The following is a 23,479-nucleotide window of genomic DNA, read 5'->3' as shown; positions in this document are numbered from 1 at the left end:
CAATAAATTAAAATTCTACTCCTGGGTTTATGCCCCCAAAGAACTGGAAGCAGGAGTTCAAACAGATACCAGTAGCTCATAGCAGCACTACTATTCAGAGTAGCTGAAATCAATGCATGACAGATAAACCAAATGCGGTCCATCCGTACAACAGAATATTATTCAGCCCTAAAAAGGAAGGACATTCTGACACAGGCTACAACATAGATGAACCTTGAAGACATTACACCATGTGAATAAACCAGTCACAAAAAACCCAAATACTGTGTGATTCCACCTAAAGGAGGTCCCTGGAGGAGTCAAATTCACAGAGACAGAAAGTAGAAGGTGGTTGTCAGGGGCTGGGGGAGGGGGTGGGGACTTGGTGTTTAATGGGAAGAGTTTCGGTCTTACAAGGTGGGAGGGTTGGTGGTGAGAGCCGCACAGCAACATGGGCATCTACACTGCTGCTCAGCTGTGCACTTAGAAACGGTCAAGATGGTAAATTTTATGCCCTGTATATTTCACCACAATGCAAAAGAAAGCACCCAACCACTCGGGCAAACTTCGGGCCAAGTGTGCTGTCCCGGGGCAGAGAGAAGGGTGTTCCCCGAGAGGTGCGTCGTCTTCTTGGGGACGTGGGGGGATCTGTGGGAGGTCCTGGGTTTGGGATCCCCGCTCCAGGGCTGCTGCCCTCTGGGGGGCTTGCGGAGACCCTGGGCCGGGGAGGTCCCAACGGAGGCACTGCCTTCTGGCAGCAGGGGTTGGTGGCACTGGGCTGCTCCAGAAAGCCCGCCCGCACACAGCAGAAGCAAACGCTGCCGCCCTGGTCACCTGACCCGCGGCTGTGGGCGCTGAGCCGGCCCGGGGGTGAAGCACTCCCGAGTCACTCTCCCGTCGATCACGTGCTGTGGACGGATGCAGACGTCATGCTGTTTTGGAAATACTGGAGCAATAAATGATCCAAGTGAATTTTACCTGTCTCTTTTGACTGTTTAAAAAGGTGGTTACCGGACCATTGAACATCCCACGTGGGGCCTGCATCACGTTCCTTTTGGACAGAGCTGCGGGGACCTTTTCCTTCCAAGACCTGCAAAGGTGAGGGGCGGGCAGCCCGGGGCAGGGGGGAGATGGGGCGTGGATCCTGGGGTGGTGGGAAGCACAGGGTAGGCACTCTGGGGGACCGGGGGGGCTGGGGCTGCCTCAGGAGAGCAGGGAGGGGCAGGTTGTTTTGAGGACCCCTCCTCATGAGGCACCTGCAGGCCCAGGCCAGGCCCGGGGACACACCGAGGGAGGATGGACCCTCACGTCCACCCCACACGATCCTTCAGGCCTTCAGGATTCCCTACGAGAATCTGTGCAGAGGAACTGCACCTCCGGCCTCTCCAGCTGGCACCCGACTGCCCGGCACGCATGGGGACCCCAACCCTGCGGCCCTGGCTTTGTGAGCAAACTGTCCGACTCAGCCGGTGCCAGGAGGCTTGCTGAATCGGTGGATGTATGGATGGATGAGTGAGGGAGTCAAGAGAAGCCCCGACCCCAGGGGGAGCCGGCACTCTGAGCCTCGGCCCGGACGCGCTCCGTTCCCAGGGTCTCTAAACCTTCTGTTTGTGGTACCCAGCTCGCTGCTTTGCTGGCCCCTGGTGGCCGCCCGCCGCCCGCCCCTCGTAGGGCCCAGCGGTTACGTACGTAAGACCCGGACGCCGTGGCGCAGGGCCTGGACCCGGCCGGGCTCGATGGACATGCTGAACGAGCTATGCTGGTCTCCGACTGTGCGCACCTGGCCCTGCTCGGCCGCCTGGCGGACCATCACGGTCAGCTTGTTGGCAATGATGGTGTTCAGGACGGAGATGGCCACCATGGGGAACACGAAAGACATGAAGGTGTTGATCTGCGAGAGGTGGAGAGGGGCAGCCTGTGAGGCTGGGGCAGGGGACGCGCCCTGGCACCCACCCCGCCCACCGGCCCAGGTGTAGGGGTTGGAGCGTGGGCGGCGCTCGGTCTGTCCGTTCCCAGACTGACTCTCCGCCTGCTCCCACAGCCCTGGCTTCCTGGGGGAGGTTTGCAGACTCTCTGTCAGCTTGGGGAGCCCTCAGCCTGTACACAGTGTGGAGTAAAACCCTGGGGCACCCCGGCTGCGGTGAGGGGCCGGGGCTCTGCGTTCCCGGGTCTGGACAAGGAAGCGGTCCCTCCTGACTTCTCTCCAGGATGGCTCACCCAGCGTCCCTCGTCCTGCACACGTACAGCTCACGTTAGGACACGAAGGGAAGACCCGCCCCCCGCCCCACTTCCTCTCAGCCCGTTGAAAAGCGCTTCTCGTTGGCAACTCCACCTTCCACGTTTCTCTGCCTCTGGGGAAACTGAGTCTCCGGGTGCCGAGGGGCTTTGCCAAAGTCACCAGCTCAGAGCGGCTGGACCTGGACTTGAGCTGGAGCCCAGCTCCTCAGTGACACCAGGCTGAGACCCGCCTTCACGGGCACCTGCTCAGCCCGAGCAGCTGTGGCCTCCCTGAGCTGCCACTGGCGTTGCTGACAGGGACGCAAACCCGCCAGTGCACGTGTGTGGCCCTGAGCAGCGATGGGGAACGGGCCTCCCACCGAGCTGGTCCTGAATCCGCATCACCTCCCAGGGCCCCGGAGTAACAGCCTCTGGCGTAAAGCCGCGTTTGCCGCTGGCCTTTGCGCACGCTGGTCCGCACGCCACGCTCCGACGCCCGAGCTTCTAAGTGTGGTCTCGCGAGCCCTTGTGAGGGGGCGGTGCCTCTTCGCCATGCCCCCTACCCAACCGCCGCCGCCCTTAACGCTCACGTGAAGTTCAGAGTCACAGAGCAAACGGCTGCACCTGGAGAGACACCTGCACTGGCCCCACTGGGTTCCGGGGTCTGCACGGGGTGCCGGGCTCCAGGCTGCCCCCTCCACCTCCTAACTCGGGTTTGCGCACAGCCCTGAGAGCAGAGCCGAGGGTCCCGCGTGGAGGTCTCCTCGATGGTAGACAAGGACTGTCTCAGCAGGGTAAGGACCGTCCAGCTCTGCCCTCCTAATGCGGCAGCGGCCAGCAGGAGGCCAAGAGGCGCTGGAGGCTCTAGAACGCCGATGGTTCGCCTCCTGGGCCTCCTGGATGTCAGACCTCTGTCCCGAGCAGGGCAGCCCACACGGCCCTCTCTTTGGGGCATTGGCCGACGCCTCCGCAAGTCCTGCCCGCCCCACGGTGCTCCGGGTCCCGCTTGGGAGGACTGTAGGCATCCAGGAGATGGTGGCTGAGGCCACCTCTGGCTCCTTTTGAAAAAGACTCCCCTAAACTAGAGGACAAACACGTCAGACACAGGCCGCGTGGGCCCTCGGCAGGCGTCCTTTCCACACTTGCCAGCACTTGCGCCCGTCACTCGTCACCCGCTGGGCGCTTGGGAGTGGCCTCCCCTGGGCACCCTTCGCTCCTGCGTCCACTGAGCTCAAGTGGCGTCTGGAGGTCCTCCCGCAGGACGATGATGGGCTGGTGCGGCCGAGGGGCAGCTCTGGGCCGGGGGCTGGGCTGGGGTGCAGGGGGATGCCGGGCCTGGGCCCAGGAGACAAACCAATTCCCGTGAGTCACCACAGCCGGGCATAATTTAAACAAAACAAATGTATTCAACACAGATTTTAAATGTCAAAACATTTGAAATACCATACTTCGATGAGCACAGACAGCAAAACAGCCACCTCTGGGGGCCGCGAGCGGTGGACCAGGGCCCAGGCCCCCAGCGGATCCCCCAGTTGGGAGAAGTCCAGGCCCTGATCCTGAGGTTCTGGAGTGGGGAGAGGGGCCCTGGCACTGCAGGCGCCCCCCAACAGAGGCCTGGGGACGAGGCTCGGGCCGGCGTGGGCTTCCGGAGGGGCGTGTCTTCTCTCGGCCTCCCCCGCCCCTCCAGCCTGGAGACTGAGACTGAACCTGGATTGTGGGGTACCAGGGCAAGGCCTGGCTCTCGGGGTCGCCTTCTCTTGCCGAGGCCCACAGCACGGATGGGAGCTCAGCCTGTACCCCTTTCCTGCACTCCACCCCAACTTCTGGGAACAGGGGAGCAGCCCACTCCCGGCAACAAGCAAAGAGAAGGGAGTCTGCTAAGCCCTGTGCAAGATGTCCAGGAACCACTGCAAGTGTAGCCACAGGAAGGACAGAGGGGAAGGAGGGGCAACTGGGGCCCTTCCAGACAGAGACATGCGGACGTGGAGGGATGCGCCTCGTCTATGCATTTGTCCCAATAAAATGTGAGAGCACCTGGGGATAGACAGCCTGCCTCTCAAATTCAAATGGAAAAAAAGATAATCTAAGAGTAGGCAGGAAAGTTCTGGAAAGGAAGGTGACAGGTCAGTAGGGGACAGGAGGCCTCACCCACTATGGGAGGGCACTAAAAAGAGATTGTAGGAGAAGAGTTTGGCGCGAATAAATCAGGGGAGCAGGAGAGAGGCCAGGAGCAGTTCCGATGAGGCCAACGTGGCCTGTGGCAAAGGCAGCGCCGGAACCAGTGGGAGGAGGTGGCTGACGGGCTGCAGAGCTGGGGGCTGGATGCTCAGGGCCTGCTGCTTCCACTGTCCCTTCCCAGGACCTCCGTCCGCTTCCCTGGAAACATCCACCCCGCTCCATTCCTGGCCAGTGGGCACATTCCAAGAGGCCCGGCTGAGCCCTCATTGGACACACACAGGCCGCACGTTCACCTCTCCACCAATCACGTTTGTCCTATGAGAACCAGCCCCAGGCCTGCTGTTCAGAAGAGAGAGCCCACCTTTGTGGAGGGCCTGCTGAGCAGGAAACTGCTTTTGTGCCCATTGGTTCTGTTCTCCCACCTTGTGTGGGGGACCTGCCTAAGAACGGGCCCTCACAGGTGAAAGGAGAGCATTTGTAATTTTGTGAGGGACAGAGAGTGAAATGGTTAAGCAGTAAAAAGAAAGTGGAACAGGACCCAGGTCTGTCTGGGAGGAAGGGCTGCCCCCGACCTGCCTGCAAACAGGTGCGGGGCACCAATGGAATGTGCATAGCCTGGCCCGCAGTCACGGGGTCCTCGTGCCTCTGCCTCCTCCTTCGAGGCTGTCGTCCCGTCCACCCTTCCTCTGAGGGGCAACAGCTCGTCTCGTACCGGCCTGTTTCTGATCCCACTGTGTTTAGGTAAAGAGACAGCCCCTGGACTCCGGGGCTTCATGGCTCAACGCCAGCCTGCGGTGAGTGGGAAGGTGCGAAATACCGCTCAGGGGCTTCCCTGGTGGCGCAGTGGTTAATAATCCGCCTGCCAATTCAGAGGACACAGGTTCGAGCCCTGGTCCGGGAAGATCCCACATGCCGCGGAGCAGCTAAGCCCATGTGCCACAAGTATTGAGCCTGCGCTCTAGAGCCCACGAGCCACAACTACTGAGCCCACGTGCCACAACTACTGAAGCCCATGAGCCACAACTACTGAAGCCCACGTGCCACAACTACTGAAGCCCGCGTGCCTAGAGCCCGTGCTCCGCAACCAGAGAAGCCACCGCACTGAGAAGCCCGCGCACCACAACAAAGAGTAGACCCCCCACTCGCCACAACTAGAGAAAAGCCTGCGTGCAGCAACTAAGACCCACCACAGCCAAAAAAAAAATATATCTCTCAGGGTGTTTGCAAAACTCAGCAGCTTGTACAACGGCTTCTGAGGGGAGAGGCAGAGAGGAGGGGCTTCCTGTCAAACCCTCCAATGTAGATGGCCTCGCTGGCCTGGCAGGGGCCACCCCCAGCAGATGACCAGTCCAGCCAGGCCCAGGCTTCAGGGACCGCCTCCTCCTAACCTCCTCACCCAGCAAATGCTGAAAGTCCCCTCCCTCTCGGCCACCACCAAGGGCAGGACAATGATGCAAGTCACTCCAGAGTCCCTGTTTGTCACTGTCACTCAGCACAGCCCTGCTCGAAAAGCAAAAACCCAGAACAAGTTCAATGCCCACCCACTCGGGCTGGTTGATAAGTTATGACGCGTCCACACCACGGGGTGCTGTAGACACTGAGAATGACCGACGGGGGGGCCAAGGTCATGGTTTAGTGAGAAGAGCAAACACAGAGCAGCTGGTGCCTCCGTAAAGTAAGGAGCCGCCTCGACGCCCAGGATTGCTCCCTGGAGAGAAGCCTAACAGAGGCTGACCCAGGCCGACTCAGGGAAGGGCAGGGAGCTGGGGGGCTCTGGGCACGCCCTCTTGACCTCAAAGCACCTGAGTGGAATGAATGTCTGTCCTGTGACAGGTGCCCGGGCCCCTGCTCCCACAGTGACACGAGAACAACACACCCCACCTTGCCGCCCTGGGATGGGGTGTTGGAGGTGGAGGGCACCAGGTCTCAGGGCATCCACCCTTGCTTCACAGGCGGGACACCAGGGCTGGGAGGGCAGACACTGTCCTTCAAGGTGACACAGCCCAGAATCTCCCAGGCTGACATTGTCCGAGTAACTCTGCCCTCCAACATCCCTCATCTCATGAGCACCCAGACCCTCCGGACGCTGCTGGGATCCCACCCAGGAGGGCACACGCGGTCCACGGCAGACAAGCGTCTGGGAAAGAAGACAGACGAGCGTCGAGGGCCCGCTGCTCTGTGGGTCAGAGCCCTGACCGCAGGCCTGAGTGTCTGAGGAGAAGCCCAGCGTGTGCCTTTAGGGGAGGGACCCCGAGCCTCCCCAAGAGCTGCCTGCATTGCTGAGGCCCCAAGTGAGTCATCTTAGGGCCTGAAAGGCCACCTCGGGTGGGGGAGGGGCTCCACGGACTGCGTGCAGCTCCGGCTTAGCTAGGCCACTCGGGCCACTAGTCCTGGCCCCTCACAGTGCGGTCCCACCCGCCGTTAGGTGGCTGCAGTGCCAGATTTTGGCTCAGTATAAAGGACTTCCGCTTTCTGGTTGATACACACTCTTTAGCTAACACTTTTTTTTTTTTTAAACAAATTTATTTTTGGCTGCATTGGGTCTTTGTTGCTGTGCGTGGGCTTTCTCTAGTTGTGGTGCACAGGCTTCTCATTGCAGTGGCTTCTCTTGTTGTGGAGCATGGGCTCTAGGTGCGTGGGCTTCAGTAGTTGTGGCACTTGGGCTTAGTTGTGGCATGTGGGCTCAGTAGTTGTGGCTCACGGGCTCCAGAGCGCAGGCTCAGTAGTTGTGGCGCATGGGCTTAGCTGCTCCGCGGCATGTGGGATCTTCCCGGTCCAGGGCTTGAACCCATGTCCCCTGCATTGGCAGGCGGACTCAACCACTGCGCCACCAGGGAAGCCCCCCTTTAGCTAACTCTTAACAGAGTGCTTTCCATGAGCCAGACCCATGTTCAGTGACTTGCATGTGTCACCCTGTGGAATAGGCACATAGAAGCTGTTGGTGCTCTCACTTTATAGAAGAAAAAGCCCAGACACAGTCTGACCCACAGCCCAGTGCTCGCTTCCGTGTCCTGGGGCCTGTGACACGCAGAGAGCAGAGAGCAGACGAACGGAGAACCCCCTGGTCGTGGGAAAGTGTCGGGGGACCTCACTTCGGTGGATGCATGCCCCACCCCCAGCTTCCCAAGGAGGACACTTTGGGTAACTGCAAAAATTTGACAACAACTTCTAGTCCAAAGGCCACAACTCCATGGTGATCTCTCAGGACTGAACATCTGTCCATTACTCTCTCCTTTCTTTTTTTTTTTTTTTGTGGTATCCGGGCCTCTCACTGTTGTGGCCTCTCCCGTTGCAGAGCACAGGTTCCGGACGCGCAGGCTCAGCGGCCATGGCTCACGGGCCCAGCCGCTCTGCGGCATGTGGGATCTTCCCAGACCAGGGCACGAACCCGTGTCCCCTGCATCAGCAGGCGGAGTCCCAACCACTGCGCCACCAGGGAAGCCCTCTCCTTTCTTTGATCTCCCTTCCGCTCCACGCTGGTCCCCGTGCTCCTCTTCAGGTTTGGAGTTTCTGGGAGACGACTGACCAGAGTCACCAGCGACTTAGAGTGGAGACAATGCTCGTGCCCCAGGGAGACTTAGGGTTCAGGACCATGGACAGAGCCCATCGCTGCGGAGGGGCTGCCCCGGTGGAGAGGCGTGCCGGGCTGGGAGCAGCTGTGGTTGGCAAGACTGGGTGGGGAAGGACTGGGGAGTGGGACCCCCGAGCCAGCTGGGGGCAGCGATCATCAGGAACACTCCACCCTGTCCCCAGACCCCTCCTGTCCACTGATGAAGGGCAGGTGAGCAGCCTGTGACCTCTGCAAGAGGCCCCCACCGAGTCCCCGCTGCCCGCGCAGCCAGCAGCCCTGCACGTGGGAGTCTTTGCCCTCCTGGAGTGCCGCAGCCACAGAGGACCCCCCCCCCCCCGCCCTGCAGCCACATCCTGCCTGGTCCCGGCTGTGCTGCAGCGCTGGCACCAGCCGGGCTGCCAGGAGACCCTCAATCGGATTAGGGAAATGGCCCTCCCACTGCGTCTGTCCCTCCACCTGTACCAGGGTCGCCGTCCTCGAGGAGAGACAGGATGGGACCCTGCCCTCAGCAGCACACAGGGCAGGTGCTGGGGGCCTGGCCTTGGCTGTGAGTTGGTGGGGGGTCGCTAATCACCCTGGGTGTGGAAGCCGGGGTGGTGAGTCGCGTTCCGGTCGTGCCATCCCATCTCAAAACTGCATCGAGACCATCTGTAGACTGAAGTCCTGTTTGCCGTGTTTTCAGATACCTGTTGGCTAAAAAGCCCATGAGAACCTTCAAATCAGTGGGACATCTGCTAATTAGCAACCGACGGGGCTGTAAAAATACTTGACAAGGACAGGCGCAGGGCAGGGGGTGCAAGTCTGACCCCGGGCCCGGCCCCCGCCTCTGTGTCTCACGGAATGTGGTCAGGGAGGCACCTTAGCGGTCACCTGTCACCTACCGTGAAACCACAGCCCCCCGCAGGTGCAGCCCAGCTCTCACCCCCACCGGCACCTCACACCACGACGATGACCATGTACTCGCTCGTGACAAATTCTGTCTTGCAGGGTGGCTCCCGGTCCAAACGTGAGCCCCCAGGGTCGGTTGCCAAGCCTTCTGTGTGTGCCTTCCTGCCGTGTAGGGCCACCTTGATTCAGGAGTAAAAGCGGGGCCGGTCCCGCACAGAGTGTTCTGCGTGCACCCTTGAAGGAAGTCAAGCATCGAAGAACGTTCTCCGCTCCACGCCAGGAAGACCTGGGGCCCTGGTCTTAATCAAGAGCCCCTGGGGGCTGGCAGACGTTGGGAGTGGATTTCCGGGGAACTGTGCGAATCCCCCAGCTGTGCCTGGGAGTGGGTCCTGCAGGACCGGGTCCAAGCTGGTGTCACGTGCATTTCAGAAAGCGCTTAGGAAGGAGTGGAACTCCAGGCCCGGGGCCTGTCCTCCACCTCTAGGGGAGGGCGGGGAAGCGGCCCTACTGCGCATTCGCTGGCCCCTGAATCTCCAATTCTGTGATTCAGCTGTGGGACTGAATCTCCAATCCCACGATTTTCAGTGTTTTCTTGCCATGTGATTGTGTGGCCAGCTCAGCAAATACCCTGTTCCTTCCCGATTTTGAAGTACCGTCCACTGGCAGAGTGCTAACTGCGTTCCCCGTGGACATCTGGCCCTGTACCCAGTGTCTCAGCTCCTTTCAATAGAATTAGCGCTCCGTCCCTGCTTGCGGGGAATCTGATTACGGTAGACCTGGAGCCGAGCGGCCGGTGTGAGGGAGGGGGGCTGGGAGCGGCCACCCACGTCCCCCCAGGCCCCACTGGACCAGCGTTTGGATCTAGTTTTTCTCTCAAGCTGACCAGCCCCTGGGCGTGGAGGGGACCTCGTGCTCTGGGCGTAGCCCCGGGAAGTGACACTTTTGCTCCTTCAGCCAGGCCTCCTGGGGCTTCCACCCCAAATGGCTGTGATTAGGAGTGGGGCGCCTTAGAAATGATGGTGGGGTCCTGCGCCCCACCCCCACTTGGTCCCCACCAGTGCCGGCAGGCCCGGCTGTGCTCTTCTCCAGGACAAAAGTCAATCAGTAAAGGAAGAGGAACGCCAGTGGGTGCCGGCCAGCTGCCCAGCGCCACTCCAAAGCTCCTTCCCCCGACGACCATATCTGTTAAAGGCCGTTCTTCCTCCGTCCCCGAGAGACCACGGGCCTCCACGAGGCTGCGTGACCACATGGTGTTCCACTACGCTGTCCTCCTGCACGGCTGCACAGGGCCCCTCTGCAACAGCGAACAGCCCTGGCCTTTGCACCGTGTGAACGGCCTGGGGCACACGAGACTCACTGCTCTCCACACGCGTGTGAGAGGTGGGCCTGTGGGGTGACTTCTGTTTCTAGAACTGGAGTGAAGAGCAGAGCAGCCCAGGCTGGGGTCTTGCCGTGCCCCCTGGGCACGTCCCCTTCTCACACTGGGACTGTGTCCTGCCTGTGAAGGTGGGGGTGGCTGGTCCAGCTTGAAGGCCAGGAGACTGAGGACAGCCCAGGCTGGCCCCAGCCCAGTTCCTGCCCTGCCCGCACCCCTGCAGAAGGACTCCTGCCTGACGCAGGCCCTGGGTGCCTGGAGCACTGTTGACGTCTGAGCTCGAGGGCTGGGGGGGAGGGGCGGAGGGGGCGCTGATTGGCACCCAGGGAAGCCTCCCTCTCTTGAGAGCCAGGCCAGTGGCTTGCAGGGACGCCAAGAGGCCTTCCTGATGCTCCACTCAAGGCTCATCAGCCCTTCTTTTCCCCGGATGCAATTTCAGGAAACGAGGCTGTGCTGCTCAGGCCTCCTGTGAGTCAGGCAATTACCTGGAGACAGGCCCAGGGCAGCTGGCTTCCTCCAGCCCAGGAGCCGCGGACCTGAACAGGGACAGGCTCTGCGTCTCTTCTGGAATGTTCCAGCACCCTCCCTTCTGTTTACCCGCAGCATCCCCACCCCTCCCCTCCCCACCGCAGGCCCACCAGCCTGTGCTTCACGCTCCGTCCTCCATCCTCTGAGTGCACCGTGCGCCCAAGCCCACCTTGTCTAAACGTCACAAGCACTTATTGAGCACCTGCTGTATGCGAGGCACCCTGCACACAGACTGAGGTGAGCGTGGAGGACAGGTGGACAGATGTGGCATGGAGCCTGGGGGGAGAAGGGCCATTTTCTGGAGGAGGGACCTCCATGCGGAGACCTGAGGGATGAGGGGCACCCATGGGCCTGAGAAGGAGGGGAGCACATGAGATCTCGGGAGCCCGGGGGCCGGGCGGCGTCAGATCCCAGACAGTGGGCCATTTCCTCCTGGTCATGGAAGAGGGGGAGGGGTGAAGGGGGGTGGGTGAAGGGGGCAGGGGTGAAGCAGGGGACTGCGGGCGCAGCTGCGTTTGCATTTCGGGAGAGTTCTGCGGGCAGGGTGGGTAGGGCCTGGGGACAGAGGGCCCAGGGAGGGGCCCAGGCCCCGGAGGGAGGTGATGCGTCTGTGTTAGGGCGGTGCCTGTGGGGATGGACACATGGAAGTTTGGGAGGCACTGGGGGGCTGAGGCAGGCCCCGGGGTGGGTGGCCATGGGGGCAGCGAGGGTGATGCTGAGAGGAGGTCCCCCTACACCCTCAGCCTCTCAGGGCCCCTGGAGCCGTGCGCTTGGCGGTGCAGGAGGCTCCAGGGCAGAGCACGTCTCCTTCTGAGCAGGTGTCTTTGCTGCTGCTGACCTCCCAGGTCAGAGGTTCCTTCTTACATTTTTCCTCCAACAATTTGAGTCTCTTTCCCATGGAAGTGCCCTGAGCAGAGATGCTTTCCCGAGTCTTCCACCAAGTCCATCTTCCGGGAGGCGCCCTGAGCTGCTGGGGCCCCTCCTCCCCCAGAATGACTCACTGAGTTCGTGAACTGGGGTTCTTCCCCCTAGGTAGAATCGCAGGGTAAACTGCAGCGTGCGGGCATCTTGGAGCCCCACTCCCAGCCCAGCCTGGGTACCTGCGACCTGCAGACACGGGGGGAGACGTGGGGGAGGGGCAGGAGCTCGGGGTATCGTTTTGCCCTTGAGGTGGGTGCACGAGCCCCCACAGGCCCGGGTCCCCCGTCCTCTGCTCCTGGCGTTGCCGGCCCATGCCTCCCGCCATCGACCTGGGCGCTAACTGCAGCCTCTGGAACTGTTCCAGGTGCACTTACTGGGGCTCGTTCAGGGCAACCTTGTGCCCCTCCCCCCTTCAATTAACACCGGCCCTTCCCCGGCCAGGGAGGCCACTCGAGGCACTCCCGGGCCTTGGCCTCCCTCCCTGTATGGGCCTGGTCCCTGTACTGGGCTGGGCCCGGGCTGAGCTGGTAGGCAATCCCGCCACTTGAGGGCACTGATGCGGTCGGTTGCGTAAGGGTCAGCGCTGTGAGGTCTCTGCCTCTTCTGGTCAGTCTGTCGTCGTCCCCATGGACTAACCGCAAATTCTCACCAACGCAGAGCTACAGGGCAAAACCCAAGCGACGCCGGGCCTGAGCAGTCCTATGATTGGAGACACAACTTCAAGGTCACCCCTTGGGCGGGGAGACAGCCGGTCACTGTGGCTGCTTTCCCCTGAGGCCCAGGCACAGCTCTAGCCCCGTATGTCCAGGTGTCTCTGGACTGGCCGCCACAGGCCCCCACACCACCAAGTGGCGTGCTTGCCCAGGGGCAGTACTGTGCCTGCCCGCAGCCTCACAATCACCAGGACCCCCCAGGGGCCGTGCGGTGGCACCTAGACTCCCCTAGTCATCCCAGATGGTGAGGCAGCTCCTCGCAAGCTCTCCTGGACCAGACTGCGCCATGAACTTGCCACCCTGTGGCCCGTGGCAGATGGCCCTTAGGACGGCCGAGAGTGGCTCCCACCTTGGACGCCCACCTCTTGCAATGTGACTTGGCCACTCCTCACATAGAGACGTAGGGTCTGTGGCCCACCCCTCGACTGGGCTGGCTCTGACCAGCGAAATGCAGTGGCCGTGTTGGCCTGTGCCTTCCCAGGCAGGCCTCACACTCTCTTGTTGGCTCTCTCAGAATGTGGCGGCCACCATGTGAAGAAACCCTGATTTGCCTCTCACCCTGGGACAGAGCCCAGGTGAGAGACAGCACCAGCCTCCAGACAGATGAGCGAGGCTGTCTCAGACCCATCCAGGCCCCGTGCAGCCACAAGATGACCGAAGCCACATGAGTGGCCCCAGCTGAGACCGGCTGAGCCAGCTCAACTTGCCATCCAACGGATCACAAGCAAATAAATAGCTAGTGTTTTAAGCCAATAAGTTTGGGGCTCTTTTGTTACGCAGCAGAGGTTAGCTGAGACACTGCCTTACAAAGTGCTGTGTTTTTAATTTATCTGCCCCACCACTGCATTTTCTCCTTGGAGGGAAACCTTGCTTAAATAAAATAACATCCCCCCCAGCCCCTGCCCCAAGCACTGACAACAAGTCGTGTGAAGGCAGGGGGATGCGGTGGGAGCAGTGGGCAGGGTCATTTGTGTGGCTGACTGGGCTGTCTGACCCCAGAATTTGGGTACGTTTTTTTCTTATCTCTTTATAGACTCTGGTTCTAGGGACAGGTTGCCAGCAGACAGCTGGCCAGGTGGGGACTGGTTTTATAAAGGTTACTGGGCACCACCTGTGATGTCCCACCCCTCTCGCCACACTGCAGAGTAGGGTAAGAAGCATGGTGGGGTTGGGGGCAGTGTCTTTTACTTTTATTTCCCATGAAGAGAGGCTCATCACAGAATCTGACCTGTGGGTCTGACTTCTTGAAAACCCAGCAGCGTGTAATTAAAGCTTGAAAGAGAAGAGCCGGCTGCTGAATCAAACTCAAGTGAGTGTGAAATCAAACATGAGAGGGCCCTGGGCAGCTGAGCCCAGCTTGAGACGAGGGACCGGCATCCTTTAAGGGGTCTGTGCTTTGACGGTGTCTGAGTGGTCTTCCCTCAAGCCCCCAAACCTTGGTCCCACTTACTGTGCATGTGTGTTTGTGCCTATGCGTGCACGTGTGTGTGAGCTGCGTGTGTGCACACTTGTCTCCTGTGTCTGGCCCTGTCTTGCTCTTGGTGTAACCGAGCAGGGCCTCCGGGTCCTTCCAGGGACAGACTCCTCCCCCGCGTCCTCTGCTGTAGTTCCTCTCTGAAGTTCTCAGATAGCAGTACCTGAGGCGAGCTTCCTGAGCTGCTTCACAGATGCTAAAACCCCCGCCAAACGGAAGAGGTTAAGTACTTGATGACCATGACCATGTAGCCCCCAGGCCCCCTGGAGTCTGAGCATTGATAATGTGAGCCCACCCTGTTACCTCGCTGTCAGCCAATCAGAGAATTAATTGTGCACGAGCTGATCACACACCTTGCGACTCCCCCCACTGCCCCCCGCCACCCAACTGGGCCTTTAAAATGCTCCCCTGGGGCTTCCCTGGTGGCGCAGTGGTTGGGACTCCACCTGCCGATGCGGGGGACGTGGGTTCGTGCCCCAGTCCGGGAAGATCCCACATGCCGCGGAGCGGCTGGGCCCGTGAGCCATGGCCGCTGAGCCTGGGTGTCCGGAGACTGTGCTCCGCGGCGGAAGGGGCCACGGCAGTGGGAGGCCCACGTACCGCAAAACAAAAAAGTGCTCCCCTGAAACCCATCGGGGAGTTTGGGCTTCTTCAGCGCTAGCTGCCCGGGACTCCATGTTTGGGGCCCACAATAAACGCTGCATCGTCCTTCACAACCAACTGTCAGCAGGTTGGCTTTACTGCGCGTGGGCGCGTGGACCTGAGTATGGTTGGGTGACACTGGCTCACGCAGAGCCCGGGTGGTCGCTTCAGCGAGGGAAACGCCTCATGACAGCTCGAGGCCTCGGCTCCCTCCACGTCGCCACTGAGAAGGCCATCAGGTTCTATGCTGTCCAGCTGCTGCACCCCTGATTCCGAGCAGACCCTGCGGCCCCCAGTCCATGCCACTACCAAGGGGACGTGTTTCTGAACAAACTTCCCCTCGGCCAACACCCAGGCTTACTATAACCACGGCGCACTGGTTTCTGTTGAGGGATGAAAATTAGCAGATTTAGACAATAATTACCTGGCTCTGAAAATTAGCCTCTAACGAAAAGGGTGCTTGAACCCAGAATCCAAATTTGACGTTCAGACTACGTGCCTTTGAAGAACGCTCTCAGCCAGAAATAGGGGTCGGCCAGAGCCCCGGCTCTCGGCCACTGCTTTGCCATTCGCCACCCGCCCCCCGAGTGGGGTCTGCAGGCCCAGCCTCACAGCCTCACAGCCTATGTCCCTGGTGCCCCCTCACCTGTGCATTTATTTTGTGTGTTACGTTTCTCACCCTCGCTCCCACCTCACATTACACAGAGGGGGCGACACCGCTGTGGACAGAAAGTGTGTCCTACAAAATTCACCTGTCGAATCCTACCCCCTCAGGTGATGTGTTAGGAGGTGGGGCCTCCCGGAGGTGATGAGGTTGTGAGGGTGGAGCCCCGGAATGGGGTCAGAGGCCCAGGGAGGCCCCTGCTCACCCCCCAACGTGAGGAGAGGGAGAGGACACAGTCAGTACCAGCGCCTGGATCCTGGTTGTCCAGCCCCAGGGCTGTGAGAAACACACGTGTTGTTAGAAGCCCCCAGCCTGGTCTTTCGGAGCAGCCTGAGTGGATGGAGACGGCTCCCCGGGTTACCTGCCCCCAGGGAGCGATGGGAGGGTGGCACCTGGGGCGTGGCCACCAACCTGTCCTTAGCCGCGTGGAGGAGGCTGGGGGCCGCCCATCCCGTAGGGGTTGCTCCCTGCAGAAAGCATCTTGTCAGGGGCCACCTGCTCTGCGTCCTCTCCCACCCATGCGAGGAACTCAGTCTCCCTCCTAACGCTGTGTTTGTCCCAAAGGCACAATCGGTTCATTTGTTAGACTGGGCGTGTGTCAAGACACTGACGTTAGGTTTTTGATGCAGAAGTGCGATCCAGCTGAACCCGGCGCCTGTGCGCGGAGCAGACAGGCTTTCAGCCTCTCCTGTGGCCCCACCTCCCACCTGCAATTACGGCAATTTGCATGACTGTGAGTGGGGCTGGCCTGGGCCCAGGGCTGTTCAGAGCGCCAGGCTGTCCTCACGCCCCCAGCAGGCCAGGTGAGCAGTGGCAGAGCCGGGGACGGTGGAGAGGCCGAGGGAGAGCGGTTCCCCTGGGAACTTGTGATGATGCGTGTGTGTCTCTTAGTTGCTGCCACCCCGCCCCGTGGCTGCCTGGGGACAGAGCCTGGTGCCCTCCAGTCACCCACGCACTGACTGTGTGAACGAACAAATGAACGACCGCCCGCCCAGGCTGCCCTAACACAGTACCCTCAACTGAGCAGCTCATAAACGGCAGAATCTATTTCTCACAGCTCTGGAGGCTGGAGGGCTGAGACCAGGTGCCGGAGTGGACGGTCTCAGGTGAGGCTGCCTTCCGTGTCCTCATGTAGCAGAAAGAGGGCGAGGGGCTCTCTGGCCTCTTCTTATAAGGGCGCTAATTCATCATGGGGGCTGCACCCTCATGACCTCATCACCCCACAAGTGCCCCATCCCTTAATACCATGACTTTGGGGGTAGTGTTTCAAAACATGAATTTGCGGGGACACAAACATTCAGTCCAGAACAGCTGGCAAAGGAAGGGATGAGCTGTCTCCACATGGGGGGCCCCTAACCTGGGGGAGGCTCTGGCAAACGGCCCCAAGCACACACGGGAGCTTTGTGTGCACGGACAGGCAGCTTCCTTTCCCGGGAGGCAGTGTCTGCGGCTGTACAGCCCGATAGAACAGTGCGGTTTGTGCCAGCCGTCAATGATTTACAGTTTTCTAGGGGCTACGTTAAAAAAAGTAGAAACGGGTGAAAATAATTTCATTAATAGATTTTATTTAACGCAATACATTCAAAATACTATTTCAACGTGCAATCAGTGTAAAAAGCGCTAGTGAGACCCTATAAATTTTCCTCCATCCAAGCTCTCTGGAATCACGGTGTGTATTTTACACTGAAAGCTCCCCGGGGTTCAGACTGGACGCCGCACCGCACACAGGGCAGCTTGGAGTTCTCACGAGAAGCCACGCAGAACCGTTTCCAGGTGGCATCCACCCCACAGCCCATGGCGCCTGCACTCCCCTGGTCCCATCTCTGGTCAGTGGGGGAGACAGAGGTGCAGCCTCCGGACCCCCTGGTCATCCCCAAAACAGGATGCGTCAGCGTCTGCACAAGGTCAAGGATGAGTCATTCATTCACAAGGAGCCGTGAGCAAAGTTGCGCTAAAGAGTGAAGCCTCCCTATAGGGACAGTGGGCAAGCAGCCCCCCGGAAGACACTACAGGAGCAGCACGGACCCCAGCGCAGCCTGCGTGTGGGGCCATAGCTTCCAGAACCAATAATGGCCTTCTCTGTACCCCACGAAGGATCCAGATGTACCCAGATTGCCCAGTGGGCAGGGGCCACAGGGCGCGCTCCCGGGAAGGCATCCTCTTCTTTTGTCCTGTCACCCACCAAACCTCAGAAATGAACCAGAGTTTTGTCAAGGAACTAAGCCCTGAGGACAGGACGCTGGGAGGGGCGGCGAGTCCCAGGATAAGAGGCAGAGCAAGCGGCTTCCCCACCTGAGTGTCAGTCTCCTCATCTATAAACGGGGACAGTCGGGAGAGCCCCGAGCCCCAAGGGTGGCCACGGGGATCAGAGTTGGCTCTCAAACCATCATTAGTGATGCCGGGAGCAACCACGTCAGGGCTGTCACAGGGCTTGATGGGGACCAAACATTAATCACACCTTCGTCATGGACCCCTCACGTGAGGTCTGCTCACCCAGCTCAGAACCTTCCTTATCACCTGAGACCCAAGTCAACAGCGGCCACCAGAGGGTGGGGGCCCCTCCCTCTCAAAGACCGGACCACTGCGCCGTGCCGTCCGCGAGCTGACCCAGCGCATCACTGGGTAAGAGGCCCCAAGCCACTCAATTGCAGCCACGATTTCTAGACCTTCTCCCAGTCCGGAACATTGGAATGGACACAGACTGACTCCACATGGAGCCCTGAGTATCCCTGACCGAGGGACACCACCGTCCCTGCGACAGTGCTCACAGCCCGCAGAGAGGAGTGTGGGCGAGCATGTCAGCCCGCAGCTCACGCTGGAACCCACCGCTTCTTTCTCTCCTTATTCTCGCTAATGTTCATGCCCTGGAGCTGAGACTTGGAAGTCTGGTCGCACAAAGGTGTCTCCAGGCGGCCTTGCGAGGATGCAGACAGAGACGTGGATGCAGACACAGAGGCTGCTTCCCTGTTATGACTGGTAATCAAGATTCATTTTCTCTGACAGCTCTTATCCCGAAAAGACAACCACACGCTGTTGATGACATGTAAATTACTTGGGATTTGCAAGTCAATTGCTTTCATGAATATTCATGGATGCGTGATACCCATGCGTGTGGCTCTCAGGACACAGACTGCCTGGGATCCCAGGCGTGCGTCTCGCAGGGACGTGAAAAGGCTGCCAGAGGCCCCTTTCACCCAGATGTCAGCAGGGTCCGCAGGCCGTGGCTGCCCCACGGTGATCCCCACCCGCAGGAGGAGAGATGCTCACTGGGGAACGGGGAGGAGTAGGGCTGCTCTCGCCCTGTTGATCGACCTACTTCTCCTAAACCAAAGGTGGCCACGTGGGGCTCTGGTCTAGACCCAGGGCTCCCTGACCTTGGCCGGGTGGTGGGAGTGGGACGAAGCTGCAGGCCCCCCGGGACACGCACACACCTGGCTCCCCGTCCATCACCCGACACGGGGCGGGGAGCTCCGGGGTTCTGTTCCCCGTGGCCACGGGCACCCAAGGAAAGCTGCAGCAGCCAGTCTGTGAGCTGGACAGTTGGAGGGAGCCTGGGGTCCACCCCCGGGGGAGATGCCTGGCCTTCTGTGGCAGCTGCATGGCCCGGCCGGCCCGCGGCTGACCCACCTGGTGATGGGCCCTGTGCCCCCTCCTGCTTGTGGGGTAAAAACACGCATGTGCGCCCAGTGGGTCAAAGGCCCAGGAACTCAGACGTCAAAGATATTCCTCTTGAACCAAAGCAAAGTGGGTTTGGGTTGGGCCCAAGGCAGACTTCCTGTTTAAACTAACTGCTAAAGCCAGTCGTTGAAGGAAGTTTGGAAATGTTCTGCGTGAGGAGCAGAGGGCCAGTGGCCTTTACTTCCAAATCCTGACACAGGGGCTCCCCACCAGGCGCGGCTCTCAGTGACCTACAGATGAAAGCTCACTGCGTCCTCACCGCAGTCCAGATGGGGAAACTGAGACAAAGGGAGGCTCCCGTCACCCCGAGAGCAAGTGCAGGTGGAGACGTGCATCTAGGCCACCTGCCTGGCTTCCGCTTGCCGCTAGCACCAAAACAATGAAACACATTAGGTATACATCTAACAAAGTATGTACAGGGTGTACGGATGGAAAATCACAGAACTCTAATGAAAACCTCGAAGAATACCTAAATCAACGGAGAGAGAGTCCATGTCCATGGATAGGAAGACTCAATACTGTTAGGATTTCAATTGTCTTCAACTTCATCTATAGATTCAACCCAACCCCAGTCAAAATCTCAACAAGTTATTTTGTGGACATTGATGAATTCATTCTGAACTTCACAAAAGACCCAGGACAGCTAACACAACACTGAAGGAGAAAAGCAAAGTCGGAGGACTGACTACCCAGCTTCAGGACTTACTATGACGTCATCAGTTCAGCACGGCACTGGGGAAAAAGCAGACAAAGAGATCAGCGGAACAGAACAGAGAGCCCAGAACTACATCCTCACAAATATAGTCAACTGACTTTCACAAAGGAGCAAATCAATTCAATGGAGAAAGGACAGTCTTTTCAACAAATGGTCCTGGAACAACTGGACAACCATATGTTAAAAAATGGGCCTTAAACCTTAAAAATTAACTCAGAATGGATCATAGACCTAAATGTAAAATGTAAAACAATAAAATTTCTAGATAGTAACACAGGAGAAAAATCTAGGTGAGCTTGAGTTTGGCAACGTGTTTTTGGATGTAAGAACAAAGGCGTGATCCATGAAAGAAAAAAACTAAGTTGTATTTATTACAATGAAAACTTCTGCTCTGCAAAGACACCGTTAAGAGAATATGACAAGCTACAGATTGGGAGGAAATATTTTCAAAACACGTATCTGATAAAGATACGTGGAGCAACTAAGCCCGTGTGCTGCAACTACTGAAGCCCACGCGCCTAGAGCCCGTGCTCTGCAACAAGAGAAGCCCCCGCAATGAGAAGCCCGCGCACCGCAATGAAGAGTGGCCCCTGCTCGCTGCCACGAAAGAAAGCCTGCGTGCAGCAACGAAGACCCAACGCAGCCAAAAATAAAAAAATATTTATTTTTTTTAAAAAAAATATAAAAATAAATAAATAAATAATTTAAAATACATAAATAAAATGGGCACAAAATTAGAGGATTAAGCACTTAGCAAGGGGCCACCAGCTGCGTCTGTGAACAGGTGACCCTGCCTTAGCGCATGTCCCCCCGCGCTTTGTCCCTCTGATGACCCTCCGTCTGTGACGTCCCCCTGGCTGAGGGGCTCCTTCCCTGACTCCAGGCCCTAGCCCGGAGGCAGATGGTGCAAGACCAGATGTGTCTGGGCCGGTGGCTCCAGGGGCCCCTGAGGGGGACCAGCGGCCTCTGACAGAGCTGTGGGAGAGGTCAGCCCCTCCTGCCCTTGTAGGTGGCGGCCCCCAAGTCCTCCAGCTGGATGCCAGGGAGCAAGGGGGCCCTGCTGTTCTGTCCCCCATGCCCTGAGCCTCACCCTCACCAGCTGCATCCTGCCTGCCGCTGCCCCCACTGACTGACCCCCTGTGCCCGCCTGGAGCCTGCCTGGGCCAGCCAAGCTTAGGACCCGGACCTCCTGGAAAGATACCCACTGTTGGGGGAGCAGAGGCCCCTGAGTCCCTGGGAGGAGGGCAGCACTCTGATGGAGTCACAGCACCCGGTAGAGGCCACTGGGGGTGGGGAGCAGTGGGGTCCGGGCAGGCGGTGCCCTCCCACCTGGGTGCAGCGTCGCCGGGAGCCCTTGTCTGCAGCCCAAGGGCGGGGCCTGATGTTGGGCCAGTCCAAGGGGTTTCCGCATTCGCCACCCAAGCCTCAAGCCCGTCCGGGACAGTGTTCATCCACCAGCTAGACCTAAACCCTAACCTTCCTGGCCACGCCTCTGCCCTGCTCAACAAGCTCTCAGGTGGGCACCAGGGGCCACTTCCCTCCGGCACTTGGGGGAGGCCCAGTCCTCGTTTGCCTGCTCCCGACTCCTGGCTTTAGCACGGAAGTCCCACAGCCCAGGAAGCCCTCAGTCCCGAGCACACGGGGACTGGTCACCCTTCTCAGGGCCACAGGGGCTAAGCTCCTGCGGCTGCCCTTCCCCCATGCACGGCCAAACTGGGCTGAACCTGGTCCCACAGAGGGGTCATGGGCTGTCCCTGCGTGGAGTCAGCTGCCCTCACCCCCGGCCGCAGCGGGCGTGACGCCCCGGGTGAGCCCTCGGGCTCTGGCACGCTTCCCTGTCGTTCAGAAGACCTCTCCTCCCCCACAAACTCCCCCGCCGTCGGTCCCGCTGCCTTGCACCAGGGGCCGGAGGCCCAGGCGGGGTGGGCTCTGTCTCCACCCTACGGACAAGGAAACCGAGGCGTGAGAGTTCAACCGCCTAGCTGAGGCCCAGGGCTGACATCTGAGGCCTCGCGGGTGCTCGCCGGGGCCCGAGGGCTGAGGCTCCTGGAATTTTCACGGCAGCCCGGGACGCAGGTGCCATGCTTGTCCTTGCATCCGTGGGACCAGGGCATGGAGGGCTGGATGCTCGAGGTCCGCGGATGGGCAAGCTGGGGTGCCTGGTCCTCTGGGGCCAACGTGCCTGCGTGGTACCCCCGAGGACATCACCACAGCTGCCCCCACCCCCGACTCACTGCTATAGGCACTCCTGCCCCACCCGCGCCGAAGCATGGCCGCCCGTCTCCTGACTCATCACCCTGAACTCCACCCTGGCCGCTGGCATGTGTCACAGACCCGCTGAACTCTGCTGCTCGTGGCTGTGCCTGGGCGGGGACCTTGGACAGAGGTGCAAGCCCCGGGTGGACAGCACGTGTCCTCCGCTGGGCCGGGGCGGTCTTCCGGTGTCCCGCAGGTCCCCTGCGCTGTGACAGGCTGCAGGTGCTGGCCCTGCTACAGGCCTGTGTGACCTGAGTCACTCCTGGCCCAGACATGCCCGATGTGAGGGTGACAGCCCAGCCCCACCTCCGGGCAGGACAACCTCTGGGCAGCTCCCGTTCCGGGGCGCCAGTGGGAGGGGCTGAGGCTGGACTTCTCCAGAGCCCCTCACCTGCCACCCCTGCTGCCCCAGACAGCTGCTCTCCCCACCCTCCCCGGGCCCTCCCGGGGGCTGCAGGCAGAGCAGAGAAGCTGACCTGGGCGAATCCATGGGCTGCAGGCTGGGAAAGGCGGCCGAGTGTGCGTCTAGGCACCGACAACTCTCAGCATCGATTACCTGCCAGCCAGGAGCCCCCAGGCACGGATGGACGAGGGCCGGACAGTAGGACAGTATCTCTCTGACCGTTGTCGGGAGGGGCGGGGTCAGCAGGTGCCTCGGGGGCCCCTCTCCAACTGGCACCGCAGGTTCCCTCAGGATAAAATCCACCCAAGACCCTTCTCTGCTGAGAGTCGTCTCCATCCTGAGCCCAGGGCCCTGCTGAGAGGGGCTGTGGTGCAGCTGCCAGCGCCCGGCCGAGCACCTGCTGGCCCGTCCAGGTGGGCCTGGTGGACGCCCCTCTATTTTGAACGAGGAGCAGGTGTTTGTCCCCAGAGAGACTGCCTTGCAATCTGCTCGGCAGAGAAGCCCAGCCTCCCAGTCAGCCTGCCCGCCCTTCACGGATGTTCCTTTTTTGTTTTCTCTTTTTGAGCAAGACGTGCACATAGAAATAAACTTCCACTGTGCACACACTACCTTCTGCAGAGCCCTGGTCCAGCCAGAGGGAAACGGGCCCAGGGACCGGTCGGCAATTAAAACCACAAACGCCTTCAATTCACTGAAATAGAAACAGCTTTGCAGAGGGGATGTTGAGAAACGAGCCCTCTGCAGTTCTTAGAACCAAACATAAAAACTCGCAGGAGCAAAGCTTCGGTCAAATGGAAGCTTTGCTCGCTCTTGCGTTGAGCTGTCCGTCTGCCCCCTCCCACCCGCCCCCCCGAAACCTGGCAGCTTGCCGACCAAGTCAGATGCCGGGGAGTCAGAGCTGCCTCGCTTGCTCTGCCCACGTTCCTCAAGGAGGAAGTGGAGCCCAAGGATGGCTACGGGAGTTGTGGGGTGGAGGGATGGAGGGCTTCCTGGAGGGGGCAACCAGGGGCCCAGCTGAGCAGGTGGGGGGAGGTGAGAACATCAGTGCCAAGAAGCCCAAGCCTCCGTCCTGCCGGCCAAAGCTCAGATGCTCAGGGAACCTGGGGACAGCAAACCACCCCCTTCCCCAGACTTGAAAGCCCCTCGGCCCCTCCTCCAGGAAGCCCTCCTTGCTTTAGGAAGCCTGACACTGCTCGCAGATCAATCTCACTCTTCCTTGTCCTCACAGGGAGCCCTAGGAGGGGTGCAAAGAGCCGACTGGCCCTGTTTTGGCCAGG

General features: G+C 59.9%; 1 protein-coding gene across 1 annotated transcript in view; it reads right to left on the bottom strand.

Annotated features, from left to right (window-relative positions):
- NTSR1 (neurotensin receptor 1) overlaps window positions 1-23,479 on the bottom strand; it is a 45,856-nt gene that overhangs the window by 2,520 nt on the left and 19,857 nt on the right. The window contains exon 2 of the mRNA XM_067705217.1: window positions 1,669-1,870. Coding sequence (XP_067561318.1) covers window positions 1,669-1,870 — 202 coding nt within the window. The remainder of the gene's footprint in view (window positions 1-1,668; window positions 1,871-23,479) is intronic.

This window comes from Pseudorca crassidens, chromosome 15 (genome assembly GCF_039906515.1).
Source record: "Pseudorca crassidens isolate mPseCra1 chromosome 15, mPseCra1.hap1, whole genome shotgun sequence".
Taxonomy (NCBI): domain Eukaryota; kingdom Metazoa; phylum Chordata; class Mammalia; order Artiodactyla; family Delphinidae; genus Pseudorca; species Pseudorca crassidens.
Note: the sequence above shows the minus strand (reverse complement) of the source record. Positions and strands in the feature narration are given on the sequence as shown.